Source organism: Coturnix japonica, chromosome 5 (assembly GCF_054131305.1).
Source record: "Coturnix japonica strain WE chromosome 5, WE-NBRP24, whole genome shotgun sequence".
In the NCBI taxonomy this organism is placed as follows: Eukaryota; Metazoa; Chordata; class Aves; order Galliformes; family Phasianidae; genus Coturnix; species Coturnix japonica.
The window spans coordinates 3,679,600-3,702,489 of record NC_140667.1 but is presented as its reverse complement, the minus strand read 5'-3'; the positions used below and the strand labels follow the sequence as shown (position 1 = coordinate 3,702,489).

Here is a 22,890-nt window from a genome sequence, read left to right as displayed (position 1 = left end):
CCTAATCCAGAATTCAATAACCAAACCAGGTTAACAAGGGAATTCCCTCCGCTATGTTTTCAAACAGATGGGTTAAATATTGTCTAATGCAGAACAAATGCCAATAAATCAGACAGTGTGACTATAGAAGACTGCTTCTTCTTCCTCAAATAATGTAAAGCTGCACGTACCAAGCAGAGTTAGTGCAGGTGTGGAAGATCATTTAAAAATATGTGCCTGTCCCTTTCCAAGAGATCTGTAAGCTCCAGTGCTTTAAAAATATCTCTGGCAACGACCAACTCTGCTGAAAAACACATTGATCAGCAATGGCTTACTAAAAACATGGCTTTCAGTACTGGTAATCTATTAGCTGGGCATAATGACTAATGGGAACAACTTCCATTTTGTTTGCAGGGCCATAACAAGATGTATAAACACGTGGAGTTACTGGAAACATCCAAGCACAGAGTGGTCTCAGAGGAGCAACGGCAGAACTGAGGAAAAACAGACAGATTGTGGCAGGCATATGAAAGAGAAACATCTTACTCAAACCTCATTAAACTCTTCTATAAGCTTACTGAATGCTTCTTCCCAACTCTACAGACTACTATGACAATTTCCTGCTGGTAATGAATTCAAGTGGCACAGGAAAACGATGAGATGGTCATAATAGTTCTATCATTGCTTCCTTTTCCTGCTAACAGAAGCAGAGATTTCATATGGCAAACAAAGAAGCTGACTGTAAGATGGTCTTCCAAGAGTTGATTTTGCTAAGATTTTTCTGTTGACAGCTCTTTGCCTTCAATAACATCTCAATTACTTCAGGAACAATTAACTATTATATGGATGACTAAATCAGGCATGAAACATGTGATTTGGGGGAAAAAATGGGGATAGAAAACAACGGTGTGTGAACAACAAAATCCCATCAAAGAATGGTCTGAACCACAACCCTTACTCCACGATAGATTCCTTTCCTAGTCACTGTACCTAACATTCAATGCAAAAGCACACACTGAAATCTTGAATTAAAATGCACTCTGAAAGGCATCACAAACCCAGACTTTAATATAGCCATTACTTCACCTGTCACCTTGCCTGCATTTATTTTAATATAGGTAGATGAGAAATAGCATGATGTCTTCAATGATTAAAGCACAGACCAAGTTACTGCTAAGAAATAATTTCCAGGAAATCTATTTAATCAGCCTTAAATGGTACACAAATAAAGGCTTCCCTTCTCAATATACTTGGAAGAATAAAAAAAAACAAAACAACTCTATTTTATCCCAGGAATTTCATCTCTCTTTTTAAAGCCCTCAGCAGCTTCACAACAATAGCAAATCATTGTCATACACATATCAGAGAAGCAGAAGAGTCCAAAAATGACTACAAAAGAATATTGACAACTATTTACCTTGATTCTCAAAAACGTTGTTCTTCACTTAAGACACCACAAAAGGGTTTTCCTTCAGGCATCTATGAAAGATGAACTCTTGCAAAGCAAATAAATAAATAAAATTGCAGCTGAATGGCTTGATAGTAAAAGAGATTGGCATATTTTCCTCAATACTCTTTACTTCTAACATCATTAACTTTGCTGGCAAACGCATACTCTCATGAAACCATTCTCCTTCCATTTTCCTCTGATGGCAACATTCCCTGCTGCTCCTTGCTGTTACTGCCAAGAACTGCTGGTCTGCCCTAGGTGACAAAGGGGAAAAGAAAGAGGCCACCAAGCTCCAACTAGGCTGTACAGTGTAATGGCATTGCTCTGGTGGTCAAAATTACATTTAAATCAATTTGCAAGAGCATTATTTCCCCCTCTGGGGACACTGCACGGTATTTATTGCCACCTAAACCAAATATACTTGAGGGCCCAAATAGATGAAACAGTTGCTCTAAACACACAGGTTTCAAAATGAACAGCACTCAGAGTAAGGCTTCATATTAATTCAAGCAGGCAAGCATAGTGCCATTGTAACATGTGAGTTGCAGAGAATTCCTTCTTCTCACATCCAATTTTCCAGCTGAGTAGACTTAGTTTCAACAATGCCCAGCATTGTGACAGAAGTCAATATTATTAGGAAATTCTCTCTCTGCACTGCTCCTCTTTTTGCATAACCCATCAGATGGTTTAATCAAAGTTCAATTCTACTTACTAAGTCCTACTTGTATTTCAGGCTTAATTACCTAAGCCATCATTATCTAGACAGGAGCAACACTACCTTCATGTAGGGCTCTTTTCCCCTCCTGTCTCTGATAGTAAATAACACCACTAAGAACTTTGATTTTAATTGCCAAGTTGATCATCTACCTATGAACTTCATACAAGGTCAAATAGGGGAGTAAACTCTTCGAAAGGGTAGGTAACAGCAGGACAAGGGGAAATGGTTTTATGTTGAAGGAAGGAAGATTTAGGTAGGATATCAGGGGGAAGTTCTTCACTATGAGAGTGGTGAGGTGCTGGAACAGCTGCCCAGAGAGGCTGTGGATGCCCCATCCCTGGAGGTGTTCAAGGCCAGGTTGGATGGGGCCCTGGACTGCCTGGTCTAGTAAATGGGAAGGTCGGTGGCCCTGCCTGGCAGGGGGGCTGTAGATTCATGATCCTTGATGTCCCTTCCAACCTGGGTCATTCTGTGATCAAATAGTTAATATTTAAAGTACTTAAAAAGCCTGGAAACTCAACTACGCTCAGGTTCTTTTCCAGTCCAATTAAATAACCTTTTTATCATTCTTAACCAAATGAACCCTTCTGCAAACTCTGTCATGATCATAGCATTAACTGCAACTATTTCCCATGTTCTCCCTTGTCACACAATACAATATTTGTCTTTTAACTGGATATTGCCCCTTTACTGGTTTTAACACCTGCTAAAGCACTATTAAACAGATCATAGAAAATTTCCTGGAAGAAAACAAGTCTTAAAAACTAACAGCCTACTCCTTTTAAAGTTGGCAGGTATATCTTCCCAACCAGCTTTCTGAATCCTCTCTAGACCTTTATCTATTTGCAGTTTAAGGTTTGATTTTATCTGGATCACAGAAGCTGGAGCTCTCTCATTATAGCATGCTCCATCAAAGAGAAATCAGAGGGTCAAACTAAGGTGCACACGGAAAAATCCTATTAGAGACCTCAGCATGATGCACACAGAAGAGAGATTCAGTAAGGAAGGACCAGGAGCATCCATCTTTCTTGTTTACCTGCTCTCTGATGGGTACAAACAGAATGAGCTTTACAGTGTAGCTAAGAAAACATTTAAAAGCATTACAGAAAACAAGGAAGATTAAATAATATGTCACCAAAAGGGAAAAAAAAACAGTTTGGCATCTACGTGAAAATGGAGCTCTGTGTACCCACAGTCTTTTCAGATGGAGTTATTTATGATCAAGTGTGCAAACATAGATATCAGGACACAGATTGGCAGGCAAGAGAATGTAAGCCAAACTTCAATTTCATCTGAATTTAATTTTATTTTAATACATCTGACCTTGGGCTAAGCATAACAAACTACATAAGCATGAATAAAGATTGATAGCTGAGGATTTTTAATTGGGAACAAGGTTGGATTCATTGTCCTCGATGCTATTCAGGACTCCTGGACTCCATTACAAAAACATGGTAAAAACATACTTTCCTAATCTTAAAAATAAACCCCAAAAGCTCAGTTATTAATCACCAAACAAGCTTCCCTCCCCCCTCTCCATCTAACCCAAACTATTTCCTATACAAAAGAGTAAGCATAAAAACAATTATGGGTTATTAAAGCCATTCCAATAGGGCAATGTTTTCCTCAATATTGGCGCCTACCACTCTGCTAGCTAAAATAGCCCAAAGCACTTCCCCAGTTATTCAGTAATTAGTTTGCAAGTTAATACCAGAAATGATCAATTTTTCAGAAATCATACTTAAAAATGCCAGCCCACTCTCCTGAGATCTTAAAACCCACCTATTAGTTTTAACAGCAGACAAAAACGCTAACCACTTGCAGACATTGATTACATGTTCAACATCAATTGCAGGAAAACATGAAATAAGCAATAAGCCTTATTATTCAGAAAAAAATTGTTCAGCCAGCAAATCACGTTGCTGACAGATTAAGATCTCAATCAGTTGTATTTATATTCTACTTGTTTACAACAATAAAAGCATTCCATTGCAGTGCTCAAGATATAAGCACCTCTCCCTTACCTTCTTGGTGCGAGGGGATCTCAAGAGAAATGGAACTTCCCTAACACATAAATCCTGCTTTCCTGGTATGGGCTTTCCTTGTTACAAAGAGTATTTCTGCAGTTAAATTTACCTTAACTACAAATCATTCACTGAATATAGTACTGGTCTATAAATACTGTCTTTTCAAAACACTATATACTAATAACAGTGCAAATGTGAAGATTTCAGAGCACTTACCATATATTCATATATAAATATTACGATGTTTACACACGTAAGCAGTTCAGGACACCAACACTCACCATTCCTAGATGAAATTGTAGTTTGGCCATCTTTTCCAAGTGATAGCGACCAATAGTTAAGGGAAACTGACATGCTATTACCATCACGCGTTCATCTGCCCTTTACCATATGCCAGTTTTCTTTGGAGGGGGATATAAGGGACATTTAAGTAAATAAGTAAATGAAGGGTCCAAATATCAGTGATATAAAATACAACTGGTAGAGTTTCTTGTGGGCTTTATAAATTTCTTTTTATTTTGGCATGTGGTATTTTGTTGTGCATCGTTGAAACAAGTATGACAAAACCTTCATATTATTTCATACATCTGATCTCTGAACTGAATTTATGGATCTTTGTATTGTCTTTATTCTTTATATCCTCCCACTTGCCCATCACAGACTAAATCGCTTCTGTATTTCAGCACATCTTCTCAGCTCTCTGTTAGCAACAATAACTAATTCATAAGTTCTGGGGCCAAAACCTGTATCAACCCTTGTCTGTACCTGACTTACTGCATCAGCATTCTGATTCTGCCATGGCTGCAAAACACAGTCTGTACTGATTCCATAAGTATTGCTGATTGCTAAAGCAAAGCTTATGTTTGTACACAATTTTTTGCATCTCTCAAGAATAAACTGCTCATTCGACCCTTCTGTATGCAAGAGACTGTAGGGAGAATGGAAGCAGTCTTGCAAATAGTGAGTCTTCAGACACCAGGGAGCTCCAGTCATCAGAAATATGGGAATGCTTTAAGGTAGCACAAGAAACACAAGAGGAAGATTGAGTGGTATAAACATAACTGCATCCAACCAGCAGTGGAACTTGCTACATGCATTAAAAATGCATTTGTACATCTCAGTATGCAGAAAGGAGAGGGAAAAGAGAGAGGAAAAGAGAGGCAGACAAATAAGTGCCAAGTTTGAATTTCAAATCTAGACAAATAAAATCCAGAGGACACATTTGGTATTTCTTAGTGAGTAAAAGACTGATTCTGACATATATAAGGAGTTGCTACTAAGAAGAGAAATACCATGAGATAAATCAGCTCTATTTATTTCAGCTGGTCTGACAGACAAGCATCAGTGAAGTTCTGCTTCTCTTCATTTTTTTTGAGTACATGTACACAAAATTCAAGTAATATATCTATGAGATGTGAATGACAGACAAGTGACTGTAAATTACAACTAGGATATTATCTGGGCTGTATCATCGTGTCATAGAAGGAATTTAAACAGGATATACGTACCTGTCTCCTTGGAAGTACAGATGTCGGGTATTGCAACTCCAGGTCAAAGATTAACACTCTTCTCATTTGCATCATCTTTGACCATACAGGATTATCATCTCAGGCTGCATGAATTCTACTCCCAGCAGTTATCTCACCTTCCTGCCTCCTGATTTGTTTATTAGAGTCTCTTCAAAAAGAGCATTTACTGATCTCATTTCCTAAGCTGCTGAAATCTCAGCTTTACAATTAGAACAGATAAATAACTGACTGTGCTATCCGATAAATCCTGTACAATCCAATTCCTGGGTTGAGAAAAGCCATCTATAATTGATTGGTTCCATGCACAGGATGCTGTATGACACTGCCTACTGGATCCATTTTCACCCACATGTATTGGAAGTTCTTTGAAAAAGTAATGAATTTATCACAGTAGCATCCATCTGTCTTTTAGTTGTGCTACTTAGCTGTTCTGTTAATTGACATCATTCACCTTTCCCTCACGTCTTGTCCCAAATTTGACCAAAAACAATGGTGCAAGAAGAGAACCTTTCAGATTTGATTTTTTTTTGGAATCTAAATACCAAGCACTGCTCTAATTCTTAACTACTATTACCATTTAGTCTTCCATTTCTGCATTCCAAGTGATATGCAAACAGCTTTATCTGCTTCTGCTGGCTATCTGGACATGCACTGGTTATGCTGTTGCAAACAATCTAACTCCTCTTTAGTCCAGCTCCAGCTCTTTGCTCCTGGAAGACATAAGGATCAAATCTTTTATATTTCTATGGCGCCTTGCAGCAAAGGAAAAAAATCAGCACCTCCTACCCTTCATATTTACTGCCTAACACTGATAACCACGTCACAAACTCCATCCATCAGTTCAAAGCTAACTGCTAAAATTCCACCTGCAAGATCAATTTTTATGCATAGTTGAACAGTTTGAGTTTCATTCCAAGCATTTTAACAAAGATAAACAACTTATTTTTGAAAGGAATATACATTACCAAGCTAGAAAAACAGTGGCAGGTCACAGAAACATATGCATCAACTGTATCACTGTTGTGTGTTCACACTCGTCAAATACTACTGTGATGTAAATCATCTATCCTTATTTTTTATTTAATTGCCTCATTTATTTTTACAGTAAAATCTACCTTGAAAACAAAATACATAGAATTTCAGTTGTGTGCCATCTCACTTCATAAAACAGAGGCATCTAAACATCAGTGGAAGTAATGCATACATTACTAGATGAACACAATAGCTAAGGTGTCAGTACAGGTTCAAACTCTTTTGGTGGTCAAGCTCTTATTTAGGTCATTAAAATGAATTAACCAGACTAAGCGAATACACTGAATGCTCCCATTAAGCTGCACACATGAGCTGAGACCTTGAACATCTAATCAGGACATTTAAGGCTGTAATGGTAATTCATTAGTTTACACATAGGAAGAAGTCCCCAATCCTCCCAAGCACACAAAATGATCCGGATGCAGATGAGTAAGTTGTGTGTTTCCACAAGAGAGAATGAAACAGCGTTGAAATGGCACAGAGTTCTACAAGGCTGTTTACAATTAAAACTGTGGTAGCACTGCACTAACTGCTGTTTGCTCCCAATACACATTTCACTGCATGAAAAAAGCGCTGCCTTGCAAGAGAATTTCAGCTTCTGTAACACAAACTTCCACTCTTGCCAAATTGGCATAAGCACTGATAACATTCTACTAACCTTTAATTACAGGGGGGGGGGGGGAAAGAAGTAATTTTCCAAACTACAATATCTAATTACTCAAATTTTGTGGAGTAGATTCCAAGGCAAAGAATTTCTGTTTCTTAGTCCTTAAAACAAACTAACTAACACTTAACAGCAATAACAGCAGTTCAGAGACAACTAGCAAAACACTGTCACCTTTGCTCCTTTAAATTGCTTTTCAAATCAACATTCAGTAAAAGCAATGGTGTACAATACAAGCACATTAACAGCTTAGTGTTAAACTACATGAGTTTAAACTGAGCATGTTTAAACATCATGGCACACACATCAATCTTTGACTTCATATTCAACCTCTGTAACCAGCCAAACCAAATCTACTGTTGCAGCAACTGTTCTTAGCAATTTTCCTAAAGCTGCAACAATACACAGTTCCATCCACCCATGCTCCAGTAGGCTAATACAGAAAAAATAACCTTAGTCACAAATAAATGAGCCATCAATGGACAGATAAAAGAATATCCAATTAAATGGGGGGAAAAAAAGGAAACAGGCAACTGCATTATAAAACACACTCGGATCATTTATTTAGATTAATGTAACTGAAATGTGATACAACTTTTTAATCACAGAGTGGTAAGAAAAATAAAATCTTTGGTGCTGCAAGCCCGCAGTTGGAATTCCAAATTTATTCCCATTGGGATTTCCCAGCTACTGCTGAGCTGCACATCATTTAACTTCTTTTTCCTTTAATGGTAAGTATTGTCAGCTAGAAAATAAAGGAACATTCAGAGATCATAATTACTTTTCCTCACAGCAAAACCTTAAACTGGTTTTTCCCACTCAGATGTCTCAGCTAACACAAACCCAACACTTCTCTCCCCTGTGTTATGTGAAACACAGTGGAGTCTCATTTCCTCATTAGCTGCCGTATGCAAATGTAAGAGTATCCAAAAAATACTCTCTATCAGTTTTAGGTACACTTTTTACACTGTTGTGTACACACACATACCAAGTTCCACAACTTTACCTTTTTTGGCTTTCAGAAGCAGCTACCAGCAGTTACATCTAACAGTTAAATTAGACATTTCTCATAGCTATACACACACAGAACTTTCATTGAAGACTGTAGGTCTGCTTCACATCCTTGACCAAAAGGGTTATAAAGAGGGACCGTGGATCTTTTCTGTTTTTGCAGACTGTTATCTTTCCTCTCAAGGCCTCTCCTGCAAGAATGAAGAAAAAAAAACATTAACATGCTTCTATTACTGTATCATTTACACTAAGAAGACAGGTGTGTTAAGTACATTTATGTTGTATGAGAAATTGCTCTCAGAGAACAGGTTTACTTTATGTTTTCAAAGCTCTACAGTTAAATCAGTTGAGGTGTTGAGTCATACAAATGCTTTATCTCTCAGCTGACCCACTATGTGCTCAAGCAAGACACTAACTTTGAGGTCAGAGGACCTTAATCTTGTTTGAGGTCTACAAGAACCTATTTAGTGTCTTTCAGGTATTCAAAAGGTCATTTGTGCCTCAGGCTTACATGCATGTTGAAAGTTCCTGTGAAAGCTCAGGAATCACAAATGCTGTTTCAATAGCTTGGCTCAAGCTTTATGGCCAACCTACAAGTCACACTCTTCTTGTATTTAGGAAACTACACTACTAAGTCAATAAAAAAACCCTACAATTACAAATGTTGCTTCATATTCTAAGGAGATACTACCTATAAGGTAATTTTAGTCATATTTTAAATGAGCTTACCAGATATCTCAGTTTCACAATGCTTTTGTGAAGATTGTTGCTTTCGGGTATTAGTAAAAATTAATCCCTATTTATTTTCAGTCCTTAACAGGGCTTGTAATTTCAGTTCTATTAGCAAGCATGTGGGAAATCTGCTCAGATATTTCACATCATAAATTGCAAAACTCAGTGCTCAAGGCCTACAGCATTAAATACTTGGCTGCTCTTCCTTTAGTCCTTGTTCCATTCACTTCCATGACTCACACCCACCATACTCATCGTTACTTTCTTAACACGGTTTTAAAAGCTACCATTTGTGACCTGCTAAGGAGTTGAAAGAAGAATTGCACAAATGGTTTCATGGTTTACAGAGACAGATTTGCCTGGTAGGATAAGTCAAAGAAATAAGAAATACAACATTATAGTTTCTCTTCAGACAGAGTTTAACCTAGTTTGAACATAAAAACGTGCTGAGAAATTCATTATTTCGTGTTAATGTTGTCTCATACCGAAGGTTCCTGAAACCATATAGACTGAAGCAATGAATCTCTACAAGATTTAACATTCTATGACTTAAATCAGCCCAGACTGCAGTCCTGCCACAAAAAAACATCGTAACACAAAACAATACAAGAAATGAAGCAATGATCTAAATATAATTAAAATATATATATATATCTGACTTCATAGAACAGAACTCCCAGATTCTGTTTATATGACAAGTTCTGAAAGAAAGCTCTTTTCTCAGCTATTTTTTAATGCAGTAACTACATTAGATCTGCCTTTCTAAACCATCTTTTCTGAGGGCTGAACCAAGCAGCAGCACTGCAACCAAGTAACGGAAAGGTAGTTCTGAACAATTAATCAATGTCATGTAGATATAAGATGACTGATGTTTTTTCACCATTGTCCTCTCCTACAAGCTGCCTGGAGGAAGCTGTCTGCGGGACTCAGCTGCATTACCTTGCTCTTATCACGCTTAGCTGAATGCAAGTAAACTACACAGTGCCACTGCAGTTTGATTAGGACAAAACTGAATGCATTATGATCCCCTTCCAGCATTTTTATTAGCCTTTGCTAAGTCCTGAGCTTTGTCTAAAAAGGAAAAACAGAAGAATTGATCAGAACTGCTGTACAAGCCTGCTAGCACAGAACAGGAAAAAAATAAACGCATCCCTACCCCTATAGTGACCCACTACCAAGTAACAGATCTCATTACATGCTCTACGGAACACTCTGTATGCACACTAACCCTTAACACTCCTAATCATTTATTTTGGTTCTGACCTTCATCACCGCTGAAATCATAAGCAATCACAACCTTTATTTATGTTTGTGCAACAAAATCACCCATACAGCAATACTGTGAGATAAGGCCAAGCGACCAGTATTTTCCAGTTTATGACTTGATTCATCTGATTTGACCGAACCTGAAGATTTAATGCAACCTTCTGCACACATATCCATAATACCAATGTAAAGCTTGAAATGATCCACATTCTTCAGTATGATGTAATGAGCTTACAATGTTAAGATGCTCCCTGCCTTTTAATACAGCTTGGTATCCTCTCCCTTTTCGGACTACAATAAATATGGAACAAGTAAATGAAGGCAGGAATCAATCAAGATCTTACAAGTCTTTTTTCTTTTCTTTTTGTGGAAGAATTTAATGAAACTAAGGCAATTATGAACATGGTACTCCAAGCATTTTTATTCTGCCCTCTCCCCCCCTTCAACCCTCCCCATAAAGGTCGAGATCTTCAACTTCAAAGATCTTAAGACCAGTCAAAGAAAAAAAAATCTCACTGAAATAGTTTCCAAGAGCGCTCTTACAAGACTGCAGTAGACATCTGCTAAAGGCACCTTAACTACCCAACTGCCATTAAGAAATATCTTCTGAAATCCCCGCTCTAAGGCTGTGACAATCCCCTACACAGCAATAACCACAGGCTTGTAAATGGTAGACATACACGTATTAACAGTTCCACATCAGTGAGATTTGACACCCCTCTTAAAGGTAAGTTCACACATAAGATTGACATTTTAAACAAAATCTAGTTTTCCTCCCTAACTTAAACAAACCGAAGTCACTATCTTCAGCAACACTGAAGTCTAGCAAGTAACCGAAACAAAGCAGGCCTAAAAAGCATCACTTTTGTAAGACTTGGCTAGAAAGCAGTTCCCATATATCATCCATCTTCTGAAAACGAATTAGGAACAATGAAAGGTAGAAATCATTTTTTGCAGAACAGAGAGCATTTCCCTTAAACCCAATAACTTGCCCTTAATCTCCCCATTCATCTAATTAATCCACAGACACCTACAGCTGTAGATGAACCATCACCTTCTCATTTGGCCACGTCACTTACTGAATCACCAACTCAATCTCCAACGAGCAGTTTCTGAGTTGAGCAGAAATCACTGACCGCCAGTATTATTCATCTCCTCTGTGACACTCTTCTTACACAGTCTGCTTGGTTTAAATACTTTTCACTGTTCAGCCTGTTATGAAACTAACTTAAGTCCCGTATTTTACTGTCATACGTGAGCCTATTCAAATGCAAACACCATTTTTGGAGATATTACTTGTAAGTAAACAATGACTGTTCTAAAGACACCACACTGAAACTGTAGACAGGCAAAACAAACAATAAAATGCCAATTAGGAACCAAATTACCCCACTGGGATACATAATACTGAAGTATTTCAGCATAAGATCTAAACACTCAGACAGACTAACTGCCAGCGTTGTTTTTGTGTGTGTTTTTTTGTTTCTTTAGATGTTATTCAGATTGTAAATTTACAGAGAGCTAAACAATTATAGAGACTGGGGAGTCAGAGATAATCAAGGATTTTATGGGGGGTTGGTCATGTAAGCCCTATTTTGCTGTGCCAGCCCCTTTTAGCTCCACTGATAAACAAATCAAGGCTTTATTTCTACTGCAAGGCAATATCAAGAACACAAAATGCTGACAATATACTGTTTTATTGCTAATAGAATTTGCTTGCATATAGATACGGGCTTTAACTTAATGCACTGTTACTGAACAGATTCTGTCGCCCTTTTAAATAAAAAGCTTACAAAAATGATTTTATTTAATAAATGCTTGGGACAACCAAACAAAAACAATATCCTGTACATATTTTTCTGCTTCTAAGATGTAGTAGGAATATTTCAACAAACAACAAAAGGAAAAGATTCATGTTTGGAACATTAGTAAGAGAAAGCTGTGGCTTTGGCATCTGAATTTAAAATAGAGACTTTTTCAAGCTATTAAAACAGCTGCTGAGAGAAGTCTTTACTCTGTAGGGAGCCCACAATACAATACTGTTGTCTGAGAAAACAACAGTTTTCTGGCAATAAAGTATCACGTGGCTTCTTTATTTCTACTGCACGCTAAGCAGTTAAAGTCTATCCAATGTGCTGATGCTTTTTTTGGTTTTAATTCATCATACACCACCTTCAAGCCTCTCAAGCCAGTCTGTGAGGAGGAAAACCAGTTCCTTCAATATGTGACTAGTAAAAGACATCCCCCACTCCTAAAATAAATCTGCAGAAATGATCCATTAAAACTATATACAAAGCACTCTATCATATTTACTTATCAAGCCAAAACTCAGTAGCAAAGCAGACATTTTTTGTTCCAGTCTCCACACCTTTGGATTTAAGTTAAGCCTCTCTTATTTCCTCTCTCAGAGGATATGCAAACACCGCACACCTAGCACAGGCTGCAGCAGGAATGGCAGAGCAGGGAGGATTAATTACAAGCCCCATCCTTTGGCTTGTAATGGCTTGATTCTGTTACCATTAGAATCAAGACCAAAATATTCTTTTTTATGGCTAAGAAAATAGATCTACTTACACAACAAATGACCTGGAGTCAAAGAACTGAAGAAAAAATTACAGAGGCCAAACATGGCAGAACAAAGGAATTCTGCCACGGCATGAAGTAGCATCTCTCTGATAAATACGCAGCAGGTTCAGATACCTGTAAGCTGAACGGATTTTGCAGAGCAAATCCAAACACAGTGTTTTACAACCACTCCAGGTTTACCTTCCAAAGCTGTAAAACATCTGACAGAACTCAAGTAAACTTAACTATTTTGGTCAGGAAAAAACCTTACTGGAAAAGAAAAAACAACCAAAAAAACCCTGATGTCTAAAAGACACATTTACCAAACAGGAGAACATTTTACATGTATTTTATACCAACAAATCCCGTTTCCATGACCATGGAAACAAGAGTCTCCACTGCACCATAATAAATCAGTCATGGCAGCAGCAAGATTTGTTACTGTTATAAATTTAAGGAAATACGAGCTAATAAAGAGAAAGGAAGTAGTTAGAAGACAAAAGTCATCTTGAAGGTCAACCAGGTTACATTCACTGCTTCAAAGAGCACCATTTCCACAGCTGTCTTGAGAAAGTCATGGCAAGTAGACAAGAATTCTATAATCAGACACACCTCCCAATAATTTCCAAAGCTTTCTAAATGTCAAATGATCTATGTAATATTAAATAATGTGCATATTCCAACAAATGTCATTGAACTTTTAAAAAATTCCCTTCACACTCTATGACATCGGAATGTAATGAAATGCAGCACAGAAACCTCAGCCAGCCTCATCTAGAAAGAGAAGCTGAACAGAACACAAGCTAAGCACAAACTCACCCAAGTAGCAACAGGATTTACGAATAGGCAAACATAAATAATTTAAGAGCATAAAACCAAAAGTGACAAAAATTATTTGCCACATAGATCACTGTGCCTTTTGGAAAGGAACCTCTAGTAAAAAGCTCTGATGGTAACAAGCTGCCTCAGTACTCCTCCACATCACCACTAAGCCTCTTGACTTCAGTTTATTTTGCAGAATTCACATAAGTTTCTGTACACTTCTCCCTCAATACATCTGGTCTGGTTATAAGCTCTTCCTTTTGAGACCACATATTGCCATGACTTTATTTGCTGACAGAAGAACCAAACCCCACTGCCAGATCCACTCTATGCAGATAGTCTGTAAAAAAACAAGGCCTTCAATAAAAATAACATTGCCTTGACGTACGTTTCTCTTCTGCTGCAACAATTCCTTGATGGTAACAGACACATTGCTGGGTTTACAAAGCAAAGAATATTTGACTACTCGCATAGAAAGTTACTTCCAAAACGTAATAGATACAGCTAATTTAAACCACTAATAAATATCAGTTAATCCTCCAAACTTTATTTCAGCAATTCATAGTCTGAATTTTGGGTTATCCCTGACAACAACAAAAGCCTTTTTACTTGTTTCACAACTGAGATGGAGCAAATTATCAATTTTATTACAACACTCATCATAACCAAATGACATCCTTCATACTTCAATGGATCACATTCTTGGTTGTGTGTTCTCTGAAACCATTTTCTATTTACAGAATAATCCCACAGCTCCAGGTACTCATTCACATACTCATGATTCATGTTAACAAGTACAGCAAAGTTCATGAGTGGTACAAGGATATCCATGCAATCGCTGATACTTTAGAACACAACTAACATCAAAGTAAGAGAACATTAACAGTAGACTCGGTCTTGAATTTTTCTTGCTTCGGAGAAAAATCATTTGAAACCAAAGTAAGATTTCTCATTAAGAACACTGTATGGTACTATATAAGTATTGACATATGCCCATTTAGGTATATATCTGCCCACTTAGGTATATACCTGCCATTAATTTTGTGGAATATATCAATATTTCCTACTGCTCTGCTCAAGCAAAAAAAAAAAAAAGAAAAAAAAAGCCCTAAAGAGTAGCTGAAAGACTTTATTACTAATCCTTTTTAATGCTTACATAATTCTTGAAATGTTTTAGATTGACATTTAATGCTAATACCAACGTAGCACAATTGCTGTTGCACAAGGACTGAATTTAAATATACCTGCTTCTACAGGAATTGGTTTCTCCAGAAGAAAAACTGTTTGTTTCCAGTGTGTTTTGGTACACAAGGGACCAGTTGAAAACAAGACCTGTATGGGAAGAGTTCAAGAGTTTGATTAGAGAACAACATTTTTAATATCAGACTACATCAATCAATTACTAAACACACGTGCGTATGAGTGTTTGCTACAGCAAAACAGACTTGCTGTCAAACACTATGACATAGAAAAAGAGTTCAAAAAGTATTTACTGTTGGGAAAGTTATTATTAAAATGGACACCACCACATACCTTGTTGTGACAGCCTTTCTCAAAAAATATATCAAAATAACCTCCAATTGCCTGTAGTAAAGAAAATATAGATAAGATGAAGAATGACAATCAAAAAAACTCCATAATAAATATATTAAACAATATGGATGCATAATCTGAATGATAGCTAATTAATTTGTCTATTTTCCTCTTTCTAGTCTAAATCCAGAACAGACAACATGGTGGCAAATACATCTTAAAGCAATAAACCATTTACGTTGCATCACCTGCTTTAGCTTTTCCACTAATGGCACTTTAGTTGAAGTTTGTAAAGTTCAGAAATGAACCAAGGAGACGCTAAGGGACCTTCATGACAAATGAATACCAGATGTTGGAACTGCTGACTCTTCCATCCTTTAAGCAAAAGGTCCTATCACTCATTCTATGCTGAGAATCTCATTCTCAGATGAATTATATCCTTGTCTCTAATACACCTCTTTCAGGGAAGATTGAGAAGTTTGACAAAGTTTAATTGACCCATCCAGACTACTTGCAGAATCTTTTTTGGAATCCAGTCAGACATCTCAGCCATAAAAATACCTCTCAGTCATTGCATCAATAATGTTGGTATGCTTGCAAATAAAACTTATGATACCATTACCAGCTAAGGCAAGATAAAGGTTGAGATAACAAAAATACATTAAGAATTGATGGAAAAAAAACTGGCTTCCAGAGAAAATGAGACTACCAAGTCATGTTTTTGAGCAGAAAGCAAGAACGGTGCCCCAGACTCCAAGGAGACATATCACAGGTAGGGTGGCAAACAGCTAGGGACACTTGGCAGCAAGAAGCAACGTTGGACATGCTACCCTGAGAAAACAGCCCCAGACAAACGTTTTTAGGGGATTTGGTTCAGGCTGAAAGGAGACTTCAGTTACAAGCGAAGAAACCACCCCCCTGCTTGTTTTCTGTGCTCAGGGATAGAGAAATCACTTGGACTCATACCAAAGAAAGAGGGAGTAGAACAGAGCATTTGCATATGTTTGATAAGTAGCAAAATAGAAAATATTCTTTGCTCAAATGCTTAACAGCTTGCCATCTTGAATCTTCCTACAACTACCGAGCCAAAAACAAAGTAACATATTCTTTCTTATGTTAATTTTCCATAGATGAGAACTTGTATGTATACGTTACCAAACCAATGTTTGTTATCATAGGTCTGAGAATTAGGAACTCTATCAAAATCATCTGGAGATAAAAACCACTTCAGAGAATAATAACAAGAATACAATTCCATTATTTGAAACTGTATGGTGGTGCTTCCATTTCTTTATTTACTTACAAATAAATCTCTGACCTAAATAGCTCAAAACCAACAGAATGATCATTACTAGTGGCATTTTATCAACCCGAGCCCATCTTTCCATAAAACTACATTTTCAGGTGATTTCACTTCAGTACATAACCGTACTGAATACAACAGTTATTCACAAGCGTCTATTAAACACACACTACTACAAAGAAAGCAACTTCCAGCCTACAGACTAAAGGAAGAGTAAGTCTTCCCTTTTTGTAGTAAAATTTAAACACAGAGCTAAGCAGCAAAAAAAGGTAAGGAAGAAAAAATTCACTGCACACAAACAGTAACCTCACAAACAAGGGCATATTAAATGGAAATAAATGGCTGGCCAGATTTTCATGAAAGGTGTAAAAATATTAAGAAAAAACACTTTAAAAAACATTTGTAGTCAAACTAAAGAAAAGGAACATGACAATAATGCTGCTGTAAACGTTAGGTGACATTTTGTAACGAAAGACTCTTGGTTTCTTTTGTCTTAAGCGTGACGATAACTGTTATTTCTTCCATTGCAGCTTTGGTTTTGCTCAGCCTTTGACAGATCATCTACAACTGCTCCAAGCATCAACCATCAAGAACTTATCTGGCAGAAGCTTTCAAATGCCAGTCTCTCGAATATCATACAACAAAAATGATGGCTTTTAAACTGGTAATAAATAACTAAAACTTTACCTAGACATATGTTCCAGCCTCAAAGGATGCTAAATATAAGAAAGGATGCAGAATTACTCTTCCTGTTTTCAAACAGACTGCCATGAAGCAAACAGAGCCATGAAGGCTCAGAATTAACTCCTCACAATTAGCTAAGGGCCCTAAGCAGGTTAACAACAGAGCTAAAGAAATAATTAGGAATGGATTTGCATTACTGAGACAGCAAAGCCTAGCAAAAGTTTTCTCAACCAATTTTAAGAAATATATTCCTGAAATTATTTTAGTATCCAGTAACCTCTCCTCATTTTCATCCAAGCCTGGTTCTGACAAAGAATTCTTAGAATAGCTTAAGGTCTTCACTGATCACTGAGGGATTCTAAGGTGCTCATGCAAGCATATGAACTGCAAATGAAGCACTTCCTCTCAATGCGACTCATTTCTTCAACAAATTTTCTCCCCTCACAAGTGATTTATCTTGAACTTAATTTTTCTTTAATGTATTTTGTGCATCTTATATGAATTATGATCACAAAAGCTTTGGAAGCTGTAACGGGTGTATGTATTCTTCACGTATATTCTTCACTTTACAGCCCCTAGCTGAAGTGGGGAGAGCAAATTTTAATTCAGACATATCTGAACACCCCATGATGACTGTCTGTTTTGTGCAGCTTTTTAACAGGATAAAACAAATGAGATTGCTTGGCTCCTTATGGGAACTCAAAGGCAACCTTACCGATTCACTTAGGAACAAGGAAATTAAAAATTATCATCATGGCTATCACCTACAGTGAGTAATTTATCATTCTTGCTCTTCACTAGTATCATGTTCCAACAGTGAGTGGCTACAACAAATACAATTAGACAGCTGGCCACAGAAGTGGGAGATAATGTGCTTTTGATGGAGTTTATCCAAGCATGGAGATGGAATGTTTGTAATCCACGCGGTAGAGTTGCTGCCTTTTTAATCACAGTTAAAAAATATATATAAAACACAACTAAAAAGAATATATGTATATATTTTTATATACAAATCTGGACATCACTGAAGAGAAGACTGCCAGTAACTGAACAGATTATAAAGCCAAATCCTCCTTTCTAACAGGATATCATTGTCTTTCCTTTAAACAGGCATCGGACATTCAAGGTGTGTTTTGCAGCACTATCCAGACTTCCAACTCACAACTAAAAATTGTCTTTCCTCACTTAAGATTTAGATGCTAATGCTCATTTTTGGCTCCCAAGTGCAAGACTGGACATTATGGGATTGAAACGCCTAACAGAGGAGACTTAAACATAGATTTTCCTAACTCAAAACAATTCTCAAGGCAACTTAATTTCCTTTTTCTCCTGATGGTTTTAATTCATCAGTCACGTCCCGTGGTTCATTACCCTTCTTTCACTCCCTTCCTCCCTCCAACTTCTTATACACATCCCCTGCTCTTTGACAACATCTCCCGGGAGCAATGAAGAGATACTGCCATTTTCTCCCCAAGGGATATTGTTATTCAGCTAGGAAAGATCAACCATGATGGACTCGCAGGGGAAACACTCGCAAACAAAAGAGTAAGTTTGTCAAATTGATTTCTACACTGAGGGTAATCACCATTATATTTTATCTCAAAAGCACACACAGTGATCAACTCAGAATACAATTAATGCAATATTTTCCCAGCAGCATCTACTAACTGATATTAGCCAGATGTCTCATTAAAATCAGCAGTGACAAACCCTAATTCATTACCACGAAAATACACTTTCACAGACTAATTAAATTTATTTTTGGCAATTATCTTTGCAAGACTGAAATAAAACCAACATGCACTTAGATGTGCTTTGAGTCTATTAAATACAATGATACCAAACAACTGCTTAGTGCTTTTATTATCTTCAGTCTTTGAAATCTTACTACTTCTAGAACACCACTAGGATAATACTAAGAAGAGAATGTTAAGTGACAAGCCATGGGGGGAAAAAACTAAACATGAATACTTGTTCTGAGGAAAGCTTAGACTTCTCCCACCATAAAAATAACTTCTGAAACACTAAGCACCACATACCAAGCAATTCAAAAGAACCGAGTATGAATAAACTAAGAAGAGGTCAATTTCTCTGTTGAGCTGAAACTGAACAATTAAAAAATAGTATCTATTAAAGGGGGAAAAAAACCTGAGAACAAACTAAGGTGAGACTTCAGAGATATTAAACATCTCACCACTGAAATGAGAAGGGCAGCCTCTCCTGGAAGTCCTTAGGGTGCGCCTAGTCATAATGAAAGTAAATGCACTAATTAGTTGGTAAAGAGACCGCATTATTAGTTTGATTCCTGTCCATTTTTACTACTTAACGTCTGTCACTGCAGAAATGGAAACAGGTTGATGGGAAGAAGCAGCAGGTTGCCAGCTAAAAGTTAATTTCTTCAATGATTAGCACTATGTTGCAAGCAGCAACCAGCTAAGGCTATAATTCCTTGCTCTGTATACTTGCTAAATTACCTCTCAATGGTGCATGCTCCTGCAAAAACAGTTCTAGCAAAAGCAACAATGCTTTCCATGCTGCTAATACATCTCTAAAGAATAAAGTCTACTGCACACCCACTGTAGTATCTCGGAATGATGCAACATGCCAACCCACACACTATAGTCCAAATAACGGCTTTCTATTTCTGCTTCACCAGGGTCAGACTTTCTCTGACCAATCCAGCAGCCTCTATGATGGAATGATAGCATTGATGGACGGAGGAAAGGTAGATGCCATCTACCTGGACTTCTGCAAAGCCTTCGACATGGTCCCTCACCACATCCTTCTCTCTGAATTGGAGAGGTATGGATTTCAAGGACAGACAGTTTGGTGGATTAGGAATTGGTTGTCTGGATGCCCCATCCCTGGAGGCATTCAAGGCCAGGCCGGATGTGGCTCTGGGCAGCTGGATCTGGTGGTTGGTGACCCTGTACATGGCAGGGTTGAAACTAGATGATCATTGTGGTCCTTTTCAACCCAGGCCATTCTATGATTTTATGTTCATGATTCTGGGTATAAACAAAAAGCAGATGCAAACCAGAAAAACATCAGATGTTATTTTCAAAGGACAAATTGCAATCCTAAAGCACCTCCTGCAAAATTCTCAAGATAAATAATGGACTTGTATTGTTCATTTGCTGCAAGGTTAGGCAACCTGATATGATGGATGAACTGTCAACCCCCACCTAAACTTCTACAATTCATCATAGAAAGAGTGGAAATTTCTCTGTAAGTGTCAATAAACCTAAATGATGAAGAGCAAAATACTTTGCAGAGTTCTGACCATTTTTTAAAACCCGCATTCACTGCACATTTTCAGACACACCATTCTTCCACCTACTCCCTTCCCCAGAAGCTGCAAAATACAGGTGTGTTTGTATCTGGATTTACACAGCATAGTGATACATTTGTCTGGAGAACAGAACTTCAAGTTTTTGTAAACATGTATTGCTGAAGAAAAATGATTTTTTTTTTTTTTAAATGAACTACTTTACTTTCTTCAAGCATTAAAGATGACAAAGAATTTGGATCAATTTCTATCTGCTAACCAGTTATTTAAGGAGTGGACAAGTAAATTAACCCATGATTCCATTAGAGCTTAGTCAGAAATCAAAGCTGACCTTGCCCCTATGCAACAACAGTTATTTTATGAACTTACAACTGATTAGCAACAGGAGGGATTTTTGAATGAGCAATAAAATCAGTAGATTTTCATTTAATAACATCACAGATACTACTGTGCCTTTACTTAATTTGGTGATACATGTCACTTAAGTACTTACTACATCAAATTAATATTTTAAATCACATATGTAGGAAAATTTCAGTCTAAAACACCAACAAATTCACATGCACCCTGCTGTACTGCACCTGTGGTGACAAATGCAGCAGTGTGAAATATACAGACCCATCCAAAACCAGTTGGACTTGGGCATCCAAGACATTGTTGTGAGTTTGTTTGTGTCTATCAGAGGAATCCCACATCTGATTCACACACACACACAAAGTGTAAATAGATTGTCTATCTGTACTTCATCTTTACCCCAACTGTATTGCCTCCATACCTCCCATCTCTCCTCCTCAACTGTACATCTAGAAATATCTCTACAAAGACTAAACATATTTCTAAGTTTAAGCTTTGTGCAAATCCAAATCTACAATATAAAACAAAGTAATTGGAGTCTACTTTTGTCTTACAGGATGGAAAGGACTGTAGAAGGGTCAGTACAACTTTGGGCCCATATAAACCTCTCCTTTATACCAAAGGACCCCATCTTGGAGACAGAGAACAAAATTAGAGTCAATGTAGTGCCAAAACTTCTTCCCTTTCTTGTTCCTGGTCTGGTTATCCAAAAAATTCCCAGTCAACCTCAATCTATCTTAGCCCTTGGAAAAAAGATTTTGTTGTATTGACACATCAGTAACATTTTTAGGCCTTACTCCACATAACCCTCCAAGGCAAACACATTACACAGACCTAACAGATGAAGATTCAACAGCCTGAAGTCATTGATGAAGATGTTGAAGAGCACCAGTCCCAAAACTGACCTCTGAGGGACACCGCTCATGACCTGCTTCCACCTCTTCTTGTTGTCTTTTGCACCCGTTGTCAAGCTCAGCTCCATCTGTACCCTGCCTAACCTAATTCTGTTTCCACACACATGGACAACAGCCCTGTATTCCTCCCAGGCTACAGAACCCTGCTTCCCCTTCTGTACATTATACTTCTCTTCCTCATACTGTACTATGCCATCACACTACAGGAGTTTAAAGTCTTTAGAAAAAGGGCTCACATCACACCTCTGTGATGCACAAATTAAAGTTTCAAGGCACAGAATAATGCAAAGTAAAGCTTAATTTCAGACAGTGCATGAACTAAAGGTTCTATTGACCATATAGAAAAAATTAAAATCTTACTGTACACATCGTGGTTGTTGTGATTGTTAGGGTGAATTCTGATGTGAATTCCAAATCAGGAGTAGATGCAGTATTACAGTCAATACGCTGAAAGGAATACAGGAATTCTGTCAGTAACAGTACTTAACAGAAACTGAGATACCTATTTGGATGATCTTTACAGGTTGTTCAGCTACTTTCATGTACAAACAGTCTCTAAGGGGCAATATTAACACGGCTTTTTAGAAGTAGGAAGAGCCAACTATACATGCATACTGATCAACAAAGTACCTAAAAGATCCTTTCTCCCAGATGTCAAATTCAAGAGATAATGAGAAGTAATAGTTTGGTACTAGGTAATGTATTTATTTTAAATAAACAAGTATCAAATACTAGAGGTTAAAAAACAACGACAACAAACCAGTTTTCAGTTAATTAAAAGAAATCCATCACAATCACAGAATGACCCGGGTTGGAAGGGACCTCAAGGATCATGAAGTTCCAACCCCCTGCCTAGCAGGGCCACCAAACATACACCTTTACTAGATCAGGCTGCCCATGGCCCCGTCCAACCTGGCCTTGAACACCTCCAAGGACGGGGCATCCACAACCTCCCTGGGCAGCCTGTTCCAGGGCCTAACCACTCTCCTAGTGAAGAAAGAAGAACTTCACAAGTAGA

General features: G+C 37.5%; 1 protein-coding gene across 3 annotated transcripts in view; it reads right to left on the bottom strand.

Annotated features, from left to right (window-relative positions):
- Positions 1-7,937: 7,937 nt before the first annotated feature.
- The window catches only part of PRMT3 (protein arginine methyltransferase 3), a 39,756-nt gene continuing 24,803 nt past the window's right edge, over positions 7,938-22,890 (bottom strand). For all 3 annotated transcript variants that reach the window (XR_014946901.1, XR_014946900.1, XM_015863426.3), the window contains 4 exons: positions 22,233-22,319; positions 15,329-15,379; positions 15,040-15,127; positions 7,938-8,601 (listed from right to left, as the gene is read on the bottom strand). Coding sequence is in view for 1 of the 3 variants with exons in the window: in XM_015863426.3 (XP_015718912.2) it covers positions 8,492-8,601; positions 15,040-15,127; positions 15,329-15,379; positions 22,233-22,319 (336 nt within the window). In the remaining 2 variants the exon portion in view is untranslated. The remainder of the gene's footprint in view (positions 8,602-15,039; positions 15,128-15,328; positions 15,380-22,232; positions 22,320-22,890) is intronic.